Raw genomic sequence first — 13,685 nt, forward strand, 5'->3', positions numbered from 1 at the left:
TTTTCCTGTTAACAGATGTTATACATTCAGGCCTTGCCAGGACCTTTCCTTTCGATGGAGCCATCATCGTTTGTGGATGTTTACGGCTATATCGCTACCCCTCGGGTTTGGAAACAAAGGTCGACGTTAACATGGCGTCTGGGCCCCACATACCTCTTTGAAGAAGCCGTCTCAATGGAAACTCTGGAAGTTATTAACAAACTCGGCCCGAGATACTGCGGAAACTTCCAAGCTGTGCCTGCCCAAGGTGGAGTGTTCTGACTGATAATGATCTTGCTGATTTTATTTTAAAACCAGACATCCATTTATTTATAGCATATTTATAAAGAGTAACCTCAGCACTGGCCGTCAGTCGGGAAGACCTGTGTAATTGGATGATTGTATGTTCACAAGCAACAGAAACTGTCACAGGAACGGAAATGACAACATCCTTCATATTTCCGCTCCAAAGCTCATGATGGAGGAGAGTGGTGGGTCATACCATCAGCAAAGAGGAGAAGAGAGTGAGATGAATAAGATACATTCCTTTTAATGAAGGAGCTTTTTAACTAAAGTACACTGTTGTTTTCAATTATTAAACAGGCAGACAAAACATCCACATTTTCGTTATTGATTGTCGGCTGTTGAAGCGGGAGCATCGCTCTCCGCGCTCCGCCGAGTTAAGGGGTCAGCTCCCAGCTGGGAAGGGCGCTAAGTGCTCTCGGTCCACATGTCCTGTGATGGCGAAGCGGCCGGGAGCGGTGGAGCACCGCTGTCTCTAGGCCCCGTGCCTTCTTCCGCCTTCCTGTCCTCTGGCTAAGCGCTGGCCAGCACTGCGACCGGTCAGGTGTCCAGCCAGTTGCACTGACCGTTCTGACCTGCTTCTCCAGCTGCACACGGGGCTCTCCTTGACCCAGAGTCCTGGCACACGGGGCGCTGCCCAGGGACATGCCGCTCACTGGAGCGCCTCGGGCTGTCAGCCCAGCCTGTGTCTCTTCCTTATAAGTCGCTTTCTTAGCCTTATCATTCTGGTTTGGGGGAGCAGGGTTGCACCCTTGATAGTTGTTGCAAACGTAGCAATTTCACACCTGGAAGGCCTCTGTATCATAGTAGGGTTAACATTGTGAGATTTATCCACGATTTTGTATGTGTCAGAGAAGCTCAGGGAGGGGCAAAATATGAGACATGTGAATACAACATGCAAGCATACAAAGTAACAACATGTGACAACATGCCAACATACAATGTAAGAAGAAACAAACATTCTTTCGATGGTTACTTCACCAGTAGTGGTAGATCTTTACGTTCTGAGGACTAATTTTCTTCTCTGTGCAATGAGACTAGAAGTGACTGGAGACGTGTTCCTTCAGGAGCAGACCCTGGTGCAGACACAGCGCCCCTGGTGGCCGAGGAGAGGGTGTCCATGGGCCTCCACGTGGCCAGCTCGTCCACCACCAGAGTCGCGGACATCAGAAGCACATACAATGAGGTGGACAGCCGCCTGATTGCCAAGGAGGTACGCCTGCTCACGTCACTTGCTGCCCTTTCGGAATCATGATCTCAGGGCTGCCTTCAGCTTTTAATGCTGAGTGAGTGCTGCTGCGTGTTTGCACATATGCAGACGGGGGCATGAGGAGGGCTTCCCACTTCATTTGCTAACATAGTCGACTCCCCACCCATGAGCTCCCACAAGACTAAACCTTTGATCTGTAATTGCTCAGAGGAGAACGTAGGTGCTCTCATCCTCACGGCAGAGCAAGAACAAACAGAATATTTAAACCCTTTGCGGCACTGAGCATCCATTTTCCGTGTGAAGAGCTCTGTGCTCACTGCTCATACTTGGCTGATGTGCTCAGTCTCCCACCGTCACAGGCAGAGGCCCTGCCTTTGCTGGTGAGCAGGCTCAGGGTGGACCCTGTTGGGCATGAGGAAGTGCCTCACCAGCAGCGTCCTTCTGACGGGGGAGGCCAGGGGCCCACTTCCTGGGCTCTGCGGGCCAGTGAGGCCAGGGTGCAGAGATGGAGAGACAGCGGGACGCGGCCATGCAGGCCTCTGCAGCACGCTCTGCCTGCAGACGTGCCAGGCCCTTCCCGCCCCGTTGGCTCCTCAACGAGCAGGTGGGACAACTGTTGGTTGCACAACTGTACAACCAAAGCTGCCCCCTCCATTAAGCCGCAGCTGGGAGGCAGGTCAGGAGAGCCGGGCCTTGGGTTCCAGGCTCCCGACGTGGATGGGCCCGTGTGCATTTCCTGAAAGCCAGGCGCTAGCGCTGGGCCGGACTCGGTGCCTGCCCTCCCGGAGCTTGTGACAAGGCCCCTCCTTCCCTGGAAAGGGAGGGTGAGGAGCTCCCCGCTTTCCACTCTCTCTAGATGAACATTTCATCCCGCGACAACGCCATGCCCGTGTTCTTGCTGAGAAACTGTGCTGGCCACCTCCCAGGCCCTCTTCGGACCATCGGAGCCGTGGCTGTGGGCCACCTGGGTACGTCAGCCTCAGCCTCTGCGGCGTTTGGGAAGAAGGGCTGGCCGTGCCAGTGCCAGTGCAGCCTGGAGTCCTGAGCGGTAGTGAGGACACAGCGGGTGGAGCCAGGGCGGTGCCAGCACACGGGGGGAGGAGCTGGGGGCTTAACCCTGCCAGGGAGCTGGCCTCCACACTGAGTGAGGTCAGCTCACCTCACTGCATCTAATTGGTAGTAAACGCAGCTGCTCTCCAGGCCGGCATCTGTGCACAATGGAGCCCATGTAGTGGGCACAGTGGGCCTCTGTGCCAGCAACTGCCAAAGCAATGAGTTGGTGCAAGCACCCAGGGCCGCAGGATGTAGGGGCAGAGGTGTCAGAGGAGCCAGCAGACTCAGGTGGCACCAAAGGCATCTGGCTCCTCCTGCACTCCAGACAGCGATGGAGGGCAGCGATCTGAAGGACTCAGCATCGATTCTCCCAGTGACTTAAGACTTTCTAAGCCCCTGACCCTCCTCCCGCCTCTCCCTGTGCACAGACCCCTCCTCCCCCCTCTCCTCGTGCACAGACCCCTCCTACCCCCCCCCCCCCCCCCGTGCACAGGCCCCTCCCCCCTCTCCCTGTGAACAGCCCCCCCTCCCCCCCTCCCCCCCTCCCTGTGCACAGGCCCCTCCTCTCCCATCTCCCTGTGCACAGGCCCCTCCTCCCCCATCTCCCTGTGCACAGGCCCCTCCTCCCCCATCTCCCTGTGCACAGGCCCCTCCTCCCTCCTCTCCCTGTGCACAGGCCCCTCCTCCCTCCTCTCCCTGTGCACAGGCCCCTCCTCCACCCTCTCCCTGTGGACAGGCCCTTCCTCCCCCCTCTCCCTGTGCACAGGCCCCTCCTCCCTCTCCCTGTGGATAGCCCCTCCTCCCAGCCAGTCCCCTGTGCACAGGCCCCTCCTCCCATCCAGTCCCCTGTGCACAGGCTCTCTGTCCTGAATGGAAGGTGGCATGGTGCTGGCAGCTCAGTTACCCAGCATGCCGTGGGGACTTTGCACTGCAGAGAGGCTATGCCTGTTGATGGCTTGCCCCTTTGTCCCACACAGGGGTACGGGTGTTCCACTCCAGCCCCGCTGCCAGCAGCCTGGACTTCATTGGCGGGCCTGCCATCCTCCTGGGCCTCATTTCCTTAGCAACAGATGACCACACCATGTACGCAGCTGTGAAAGTTCTGCACTTGGTCCTGACCAGCAATGTCATGTGTGACCGCCTGATGCAGCACATCTTTGGGTACCAGGTAATCTCACCCCGACCTGCGTCTCTGACTCCCTGAGGGGGGACAGTCCCTCCACAGTGACTCTGGAGAAGGGAAGCCTAGAGCCTCGGGTCTGGAGACTCTGGCCCCCAGCAGAGGCCAGGTCACAGCGGCCAGGGAGGGACTCTGGCTGGACAGGACGCACACCTGTGTGGCCGCCAGCACCTTCACTGAGGAACTGAAGCATCGTCTGTGGTCTGCCCCTGTGTCTAGCATGATGGCAAAGAGGCCAGGCCTCGGAGCCAGAACGTCAGGTCTGCATCCCCCACTCCTCTGACTTGCTGTTTAACCTGGATGAGTTATTCCCCACGTGCAGCTTCCCCCTGGTCTGGTGCAGACTCCGTGCCCCTCATGGGGTGCAGGGAGGGCTGGTTTAATACAGATGGAGGGTTAGAATGATGTCTGGCGCAGAATACGTGCTCTGTAAGTGTTGGCCATCTTTATTTAGGCTTAAATCTCTGCTCCTCCATTCTCCTGTGTAAATGGGAGTGATGACAGCACCTACTGTGCAGGTTGTGATGATCAAGGGAGTGAGTGTGTGCTGAGTGCTTAGCAAGTGCCTGCTCAGGGTGCCTGCTGTCCGTGTGCACTGGGACTCACGGCTGCTTGCGCTTCGCAGAGCCAGATGGGACTGGTCGCAGCCCTGGAGCCTTCCTGGGCGTTCTGGGCGGCCGTGGGAAAGGAGGCGCCAGGGCAGGCCTCGGGTGCAAGTCTAGACAAGGTCAGGGGCACACAGGCTGCCATGGCTCCTCCTGGGCAGGGTGCTGGGAGAGAGCATCCCTGCCTTTTGGCCCTAAGCCAGGAGCTGAGCAAGGAGATCGGGGTGATGTCCCCTCAGGCCCACCCGCTCTGTCTGGGCTGCTGCACAGCTGGACGGGGCCCTTCCTCCAGCTGCTCCCGCGAAGCTGGTGGCAGCAGTCTCAGTTCTGCACTGAAACCTGACCACACCTCTCCCCACGTGGACTCTTCAGCGGCGTCTAACCGCTAATCCTCATTCCAGGCCCCGGGACTACTTTCTCAGGCCTGCGAAACTGGCTGCCCCTGCGCTTCAGCCCCACCCCCCGCCCACAGCGCTTCCCACTGAGCACTGCTACCCCCCCCCCCCCCGCCCCCCAGCCCTGCACAGCTCCGTTAGCCAAACTCGAGTGACTGGGTACACCCATGCCCTGGGCTGGCCGTGCCATCTCAGTCTCTCCCCAGGTCCACTCCCTCTTACCTCCCAGGTCAGGCTCCCAGCCCGGCGCTGAGCGTGTGCCGCCTCCAGCTGCCCGCAGCACCGGGCGATGCCCGGGGCTGACCACGCGCACACTGTCAAGCCTGCTCGTCGCCACTGGGCTGCAGGCCTCTGAGCCTGGCACTCCTCGCTGGTGCCAGTGCATGACCGAGGCCAGACAGACGCTCAGTAAATGTTGTGGTGATAGTGATGGGTAGGTCTGCGTTCATATTAAAAGTCAAGAATTGGGGCTTTTGGTAGATACAAGTTTTTTTTATTATACTGATAAAGGCAGCAGCCGTGGGAATTGTGCCAACTTAGCACTTAGGTATCTGCTGGGGCTGGGGATTTTAATAATCATTGCGAGCATTTCCCACAAGGTACAAAGCAATTCCAAGGTACAAAGCCCCATGTACTCTCGTGGTATATCGAGAAGGACGAAACAGACAGAACCAAGGCAATTTTAGTAGTAACTGAACGCAGCGTGTCCAAGACTCTCTTCCGGGGCCACCGCACCTGCCACTCAGTGGCTCCCCAGCTTCTTCCCGGAGCTCCGAGCTCCACAGAGCGTCCGGCTCTCCTGCCCCCCGTCTCCTCGCTGCCAAGCAGAACCTGCTGTGTCGTGCGTGCTTAGCAAGGGCCCGTCACGTGAGCACGTGCCTTGGGGGAGAGGACGTGCGGGGAGCTGCAGAGGCGCCGCCTCACACATGGGTAGGAGGAGAAAGAGCCTCATGAAAAAGAAAGGCGGTGGGCCCGGCTGGTGTGGCTCAGTGGTTGAGCATCCACTCATGAACCAAGAGGTCAGCAGTTCCATTCCTGGTCAGGGCACATGCCTGGGTTGCAGGCTTGACCCCAGTAGGAGGTGTGCCTCTCCCTTCCTCTCGCTCTAAAACACCAATAAAGACATTTTTTAAAAAGAAAACAGAATGGCGATTGGCGGACCAGGGGAGTGGGTTGCCTGGGCTTTTAGGAAGAGGTGGGAGAGGCAAGGAGTAGCCCTGGCTTTCTTTGCTCTGCTCATGCTGACTGAGTGCTGCCTAAGAGCCAGACACCGTGCTAGGCACCGGGGATGCGGCCGAACAAAATGGGGTTAGCTTCTCCCTCCCGGAAACTCACTGTCTGTCTTAGTCTGTTCAGGCTGCTATAACAAAACACCATAAACCGGGGGGGGGGGGGGGGGAGTATAAACAACAGATATTGGTGTCTCGCAGTTCTGGAGGCTGGGAGTCCAAGAACGAGGTGTGGCAGATGGTGTGAGGTGAGGGCCTGCCTGGTTCATAGATGCCCACCTTTCTCTGTGTCCTCACAAGGTGGAGGGTGAGGGCGCACCTGAAGTCTCCGTATAAGGACCCCAATCCCACTAGAGCCTCCACCCTCGTGACTTAATGACCCCCAAAGGCGGTACCCCCTAATAGCATCACACTGGGGATTAGGTTCCAACATATGAATGGGGGGGGGGGCATAAACATTCAATTTACATCACTAATAGGACAGGCAGAGAAATACTATGAGACCAAGACTTGGTATACTTCATTTGAATAAAGAACCCACCAGATTCAGGGCTTTAATGTGCACATGGCGGCAGAAGAAGGAAGTCTATAAGCTCTTCTTGTGGCTTAAAGAAGAAACATTCCAGGCATTTATGTCTTCATGGGAATTCAGAAGGGAGGCTGGCAGTGCCGAGGGGGGGCAATGCCAGGCTTACATAAAGACACCAGGTTATTATCGTTCTTGCCTACCTTGCCTCTTTCTAAAGAACCGCATCCTACCGCATCCCTTCTTCTTCTGCATAACCCGCGTGTCCAGTCGGCACGACCTGGACAGGCTGTGTTTGGGGTCCGTTTGCCCCGAGGCACATGCTCCAGGAGGGCAGGCCTGGTCTGCTTGTCCATTGCTGCACCCTGAGAGCGCCTGCTAGACAGTAGGTTTGTAGTCAAGCCTGTGACTGAGCCAGAGAATGATAGCGGGGGTCTTCAATGCACCAGCTCACTTGGGAGGGGATCTCATCGTTTTTCAGACGTTCACTGTATTTATTTGCTGATTTGCTGAGTGGATTTGAGAGCACCAGGAAAGCGTATATCTTTCTACTTGTTATTTCATCCAACTTACTCTCCTCTTCTCAGCCTGGGCGACATCCTGAGGTTCATAGGATGGATTTTCATAGCCTGGGAAAGAAGGATAGCATTCAGACCGGCATTAAAAACACACGCAGCTGCCCTGCAGGGCTGCGGGGAAAGGACAGGTGTGAGCCACTGCATGGCAGCCGGGCGGCGAGGGGAGGACCAGAAATCTGCCCTCCAGGGAGCATGGGTTTCTACCTTGGAAATGATGAGTAGCCACAGGGAAGCTTGGGACTGGGAAATGGAGTGATTAATGCTTCAGAATGACCTTTAACACGAGTGTGGAAGGTGGATCGGAGGGGTGAGATTTGAGCAGGAGTCTGAGATAGAAGCCAGTCTGCTCTGCGACTGCTTTCCTGACCTGGAGAGACTTGGGTCCTTGCGAGCAGTCTGGGAAGACCGCTCAGGAGAGCAGCCGGTGCACATGCCAGAAGGCAGCAGGCAGGGAGGAGGGAGCTACTGGAACCTCCTAAGTTTGAAAAGTTTGTGAGACCAAAAGTCAGTTGTCAAGTGGGTAGATGGCTCGAGCTTAGAGGGACAAGCTGAGCTGGGCATAAATGTGAGTCATCAATATCAGCACGATGCTATTTAATCCAAGAAAATTGATGAAATAGTCAAAGAGGAGTAGAGAGAATAGAGAAGAGAACTCAAGAGGAAGACACAAGGAGCTAACCTAGTAGATTGGAAATATGATTAAAGCCCAACCAACGAAGGAGATTGGGAAGAAAGAGGGAAGACAAACTAAAGAAAACTGCCAAAGATTCTGGAAGAAGAAGTATTTGGAGAAGGCCAGTGTAGTCAAACAATGCTCAGGATGAAGCAAACTAAGGACAGATGTATTTCCAGGGGATTTGGCACCTGGAAGTCATTGGGGACCTTGCTAAGGCAGGTGGACAGGTGGAGGTAGCAACCAGCTGAAGGGGGTGGAAGTGAGAACATAGGTGAGGATGTGGAGCCAGAATGCACCCCTAGTGCTTTCAAGAGGTTTGCTGAGGAGAGTGGTAGCAAAGTACGGTCAGAGCTAGAGGGATGCGGGCTCAAGGGAGGGATATTTTTAAGAAGAGAAATACTAGAGCCTTCTGTTGGTGGAAGGAAGGAGGGAGGGAGGGAGAGAGAGAGAGAGAGAGGAGAGAGAGAGAGATGACTTGAGAAGAGAAGAATTATCTCAAGAAACAGAGTCCTGATGAAGTGGGGCTGGAGGCCAGGTAGGACCTTGCCTGTGAGAGGAAGGCACGCAGCGCAGGTGTTACTGATGAGGGGTGGGAAGGCAAAAGAGCTCATGGCTGATGGGTTCTGTCTTCTCAGCAGAGTATGAGGTGGGTGGTAGCAGGGAAGGAAGGTTGGGGGAGGAAGGAGAGATGAAACACTGTTTCGGACAAGGAGAACCAGCTTGCTGGAGAAACAGAGTTAGACTGTGTGCCAGCTGGACACTCCGCTCCGATAGTGTAAAGTGAACCAGCCAGTGAGGGCAACCTTCCTCAAGCAGCTTCAGCCTCCTGACTGTGTGCTGGTGGCGGAGGAAGGCGAGGGTGTCACCAGGTTTCAGATGTGTCAGAGACCTGACCAGGACAATCTAAGGGGATCCTGATATTTGATAATCACAGTTGTCTTAGTTTGGGCTGCTGTAACAAATACCAGACAGAGACTGGGTAGCTTGTAACAACAGACATTCGTTTTCGCATAGTTCTGGAGGCTGGGGAGTCAAAGACCAGGGTGCCAGCCCGGTCAGGTGGGGCGAGGGCCCTTTCCTGGATCACAGAGGCCAGTTTCTGATTGGTCCTCCTCACATGGCGGAGAGCAGGAGAGGCAGGTCTCATGCCCCTTGTAAGGACACTGGTCCCTTTGTGAGGCTCGACGCTCCGGCCCCCATCTATTCCTCACTACATCACGAAGGACCCGCCTCCGAGTGTCATCACATTGCCAGGCAAAGGTTTCAACACAGAGATGTTGGAAGAACACAGACATTCGGCTGTAAAACAAGGACAACTTCCCAGTGTCACATTGAAAGGGGCCTGAGTGGATGGGGAAAGGGGTGGACTGGTTCGGATCCAGGCGCAAGGACCTGAGCTGTGGGAGAGCTGAGCTGAGAACCGGGGGGGATGGGTGCATGAGGACCCAGATGCCAGTGGTTGTCTACACAGCCTGACTGTGAGGCTGAGGTCAACGGCAGCAGGAGGCTGGGGATCCATCGCACTGGTGTCTGAGATGGGCCGGGCCACGGGGCTGCCAGTGCCGCCCCGGCACGGGTGCCGGAAGCTGCCAGTTCCCGGGGTCTGGCGCACGCAGTACAGGGGCATGTCTGGTGGCTGCAGCCGGAGTGATGGGGTTATCGGGGTTCGTGGGTAGTCGGTGCCTTCCTGGTGATATGCAGCATGGATGGGATGGCTGTGAATGTGGGGTCCAGTACGGCGGATGAGAGAGCCCTGAGCATCGAAAGGAAACCAGGAGAGAGCGAGGGGCGTTCTGGGGACAGAGGGAGAGTCGGGAAGGGCAGGCCCTGTGGCGAGTCGGTCACAGGGGGGACCGGTGGGCAGTGGCAGGGAGGCAGCGCAGCGGTGGGCGTGTGAGCTGCTTCTGGGAACACAGGCCGAGGAGGCAGCCCCGCCAAGCAGGGTTCCAGGCGGCTCAGCAGAGGCGCGGGGACAGCGGGCAGCGGGCGAGGAGAGGCCTCAGAGGCACTCGGCTCCAGCTGCTCGTGCATTGACCTTCCAGGTGATGGCGTTTCTCCTGAGGAAAAAGAGCTCCCTGCTCACCCACCGCGTCCTGCAGCTCATCCTGGCCGTCTCCGGCACTGCCGAGCTGGGCTTCGGGCCCCCCGCCCGCACCAACGTCGGGGTCTTCCAGCACGTCCTCTGCGACTTTGAGGTAAACGGAGATGGGGGGGAGCCTGCAGGGGGTGTGAGGGGGAGCCTGCAGGGGTGTGAGGGGGGAGCCTGCAGGGGGTGTGAGGGGGGAGCCTGCAGGGGGTGTGAGGGGGGAGCCTGCAGGGGGTGTGAGGGGGGAGCCTGCAAGGGGTGTGAGGGGGGAGCCTGCAGGGGGTGTGAGGGGGGAGCCTGCAGGGGGGCGAGGGGGGAGCCTGCAGCGGTGTGAGGGGGGAGCCTGCAGGGGGGTGAGGGGGAGCCTGGCTTCCTGATGGCGGGATGGCTGTGAGGGGAAACCCCAAAGGCTTGAAAGGGAGGCCCAGCTTCATAATGGAATCCCTCCCCCCATGGCCCTGGGCAAATCTCCTGGCCTCTCTGAGTTGCATTTTCGATGGTGAAATAGAGGTCAGTGTCTTCCGTAAACTAGATGCAACCTGGGAAAGGATTTTGAACTGCAGGGCGGTACTTTATATACTATATATGGGGACTAAAAGGCTGCCGATTCCTTTGGGGGCTGCCGTTCACAAAGGCTCCCTTAAAGGAGTGACTGAGAAATGCCGGGGGCAGGCCTGAGGGCAGCGAGGAAACAAGACTGAGGTGGGCAGGCCTGTGGGGGAAGCATCCTTGACGGAGTGCACACGGGGCCGGTGATGACAGGAGGCAGCCCCTCCACGCAGCTGCGGAGCCTGGACACATGCAGGAGGCACCAGTGTGTGGGTGTGAGGGAGGCAGGCACGGTGCAGTGAGAGCCAGCTCAGCCTCGCAGCTCAGGGCTGGGTGGAGTCTGACAGGCTCCCAGAGGGACCTCCAGGCAGAGGGCCTGCTGTTCGCACACCTGGGGGATGAAAGCAGCCAGGGGACTGAGAGCAAGGGGCTTGGGGAGCCGCTGCCAGGAGGTGAGGCAGAGGGGGCGGGTGGAGAGGGCGGAAGACTGAGCCACAGGACATGCATTTCAGTCCATGTGTGCCCGAGTCCATGGAAGTATTTTTAAAACTTTTTAAAGTTAGAGATAATATATGCTTATTACAGAATGCTTTAAATTAGATAAAAGTGTGTGTGTGTGGGGGGGGGGGGGGGGGGCATGAAACTATTTCTGAGACCCAGACAACTGTTGCTGACCTTGAGTGCTGCTTATTAAGCTCTCTGTGAGTGCTGTTATATTTTCTACCAGCTCTATGTTTTATCAGTTATGACCTTGGTGTGGATGTTATTAGTCCTATCCTTTCCCATTAACATAAACATTTATCAATTTACTAGAGGTCGGTGCACGGATTCATGCACCGGTGGGGTCCCTCGGCCTGGCCTGCACCCTCGCAATCTGGGACCCCTCGAGGGATGTTGGATTGCTGGTTTCGGCCAGATCCCCACAGGCCCAATCTAGACAGGAGGGAGCCCGATCCTGTGCATTGCGAGTCTGCCCCCTGGTGGTCAATGTGTGCCATAGCGACCGGTAACCAGTTGTTCAGTCATTAGGTCGCTCAGTCGCTTAGGCTTTTATATGTATAGATGATGGGCTTTGCAAGCATTGTTCCGCGGCCAGGATGGAATCTGTGCTGTGCCTGACATCATTCCGTGTTGTCAAACTCCTAGATTATTTCCATGTATTATTGTTATAAATGAGCGCTTTTATGCACAGTACTTTTGTGCATACATTCCCCTCAATTAAAAATTCCTTGGAATTACTAGGGTAAAGGCTTTATAAATAAACTTTGGATTATTGACAAGTTTGGCTAAACTACTGATTCCTCGGGGACACGTTAGAATTTTACTTTAGGTCTATTTCTCAGGGGCAAGACCCCCAGGCAGGGAGATGGTCCGGAGATTGTTGCAGAAATCCAGGTGGGAGATTTGGAACCTGAATTTCCAAAAGGCGGTGAGGTAAAGAGGATCAATGAGGATTATAATCGAAACGAGAATTGGTTTATACTGAACAACAAGGAAAGCACTATATACCGAAGCACTGTGGGGAGGCTGCTGGAAGCGGGCATGGAGGAGACTGTATACCCCTCAGCGAGCCTGTCAGAAAGAGAACATTCTAAACTCATGAACAGAGGCTTCAGGTTAAGAAGTTAGAACAACTGAAAAACGAAACAAAACAGAAAACCACAAACTAAAAACAAACTAAAACTAAATTCCAAGAAAGAAAGAAGGAACAATGAAGACGAAAACATCAACTGTTTTAATAGGAAAGAAACAACCACAGAAAGGATCAATGAGGCCAATAACTGACTCTAATAGAATAAACTGCTGAGATTGGTCAGGGTAAAAGGCAGGAAGGACGCTAAATAATGCTGGCAGGGTGGAAGGAGAGAGATCCACGGGATGAGCAGGGGAAGGGGGAAGGAGGGAGGTCCATGGGGATGAGCAGGGGGAGGGGGGAGGAGGGAGGTCCATGGGGATGAGCAGGGGGAGGGGGAAGGAGGGAGGTCCATGGGGATGAGCAGGGGGAGGGGGGAGGAGGGAGGTCCATGGGGATGAGCAGGGGGAGGGGGAAGGAGGGAGGTCCATGGGGATGAGCAGGGGGAGGGGGGAGGAGGGAGGTCCATGGGGATGAGCAGGGGGAGGGGGGAGGAGGGAGGTCCATGGGGATGAGCAGGGGGAGGGGGAAGGAGGGAGGTCCATGGGGATGAGCAGGGGAGGGGGGAGGAGGGAGGTCCATGGGGATGAGCAGGGGGAGGGGGGAGGAGGGAGGTCCATGGGGATGAGCAGGGGGAGGGGGGAGGAGGGAGGTCCATGGGGATGAGCAGGGGGAGGGGGGAGGAGGGAGATCCATGGGGATGAGCAGGGTGAGGGAGAAGGAGAGTAGGGCTGGCACCTTTATGCCAATAAATATGAACCCTTAGCTCATCTGAACAATCTCCAAGGAAATGTAAGTTTCCCAACTCACTCAAAAAGAAAGAAAAAAAAACTCAAATGGACCATAATCATCAAATAAATTGAATCATATTTATTTATTTTTATTTATTTATTTTTAATCCTCAGTGATATTTTTCCATTGATTTTTAGAGAGAGTGGAGGACAGAGGGAAAGACGGAGAGAAATATTGATGTGAGAGAAACACATTGATTGGTTGCCTCTTGCACACGCCCTGACCAGGGCTCAGGCCAGGGAGGAGCCTGCAACTGAGGTATATGCCTTTGATTGGCATCAAACCCGGGACCCTTTGGTCCACAGGCCGACACTCTATCCACTGAGTCAAACCAGGTAGGGATAGAATCACGGCTTTAAAATCTTACAAACGAAATCCACAAGGAAGGCCCGGCTGTCTGTAGAGAAGTTCCACCTGTCAGGACGTAGGCCCTCCCAGCCTTAAAAACTCCTCCAGGAAACTGAAAAAGGAACACTCCCAGGTTATTTTATTAGCTGATCTGGACACCTGAACCAAAGAAGGACAGGATGGGAACCTGAAAAGTGAAGGCCAATCCTATTGGCAACTGTAGCTCTCCAAGTCCTGAGGAAATCATCAGCGAATTGAGCCCGTCCAGGAAGTGCCCTGTGGCCTGGGTCTGAGATGAGCGCCAGGCCTGTGAAGGCCGCCGCGAGGCCCGGTACCCGGCTCCCTGTGCACCCGCTTTCCTGCACGGAGAGACAAGAGAGCAAGCCCCGCCCCTCTGCTGGGCTCCAGGGCACCCCTGCCACCAGCCAGCCCAGCAGTTACCTGTGCAGGACCCCAAGCTCCCAGCTGCTCCTGGAACGACCAGGGCACCACCCTTCCTGGGAACCAGCATCCTCGAGTGAGCTGTGCCTTTAAAACTGAGGC

At 55.8% G+C, this 13,685-nt stretch overlaps 1 protein-coding gene across 3 annotated transcripts in view; it reads left to right on the plus strand.

Annotated features, from left to right (window-relative positions):
- The window catches only part of WDFY4 (WDFY family member 4), a 249,179-nt gene that overhangs the window by 103,147 nt on the left and 132,347 nt on the right, over positions 1-13,685 (plus strand). For all 3 annotated transcript variants that reach the window (XM_036355974.1, XM_036355976.1, XM_036355975.1), the window contains exons 20-24: positions 16-247; positions 1,350-1,495; positions 2,349-2,460; positions 3,523-3,713; positions 9,777-9,929. In XM_036355974.1, the coding sequence (XP_036211867.1) occupies positions 16-247; positions 1,350-1,495; positions 2,349-2,460; positions 3,523-3,713; positions 9,777-9,929 (834 nt within the window). The remainder of the gene's footprint in view (positions 1-15; positions 248-1,349; positions 1,496-2,348; positions 2,461-3,522; positions 3,714-9,776; positions 9,930-13,685) is intronic.

This window comes from Myotis myotis, unplaced genomic scaffold, assembly GCF_014108235.1.
Source record: "Myotis myotis isolate mMyoMyo1 unplaced genomic scaffold, mMyoMyo1.p scaffold_m19_p_24, whole genome shotgun sequence".
Classification (NCBI taxonomy): domain Eukaryota; kingdom Metazoa; phylum Chordata; class Mammalia; order Chiroptera; family Vespertilionidae; genus Myotis; species Myotis myotis.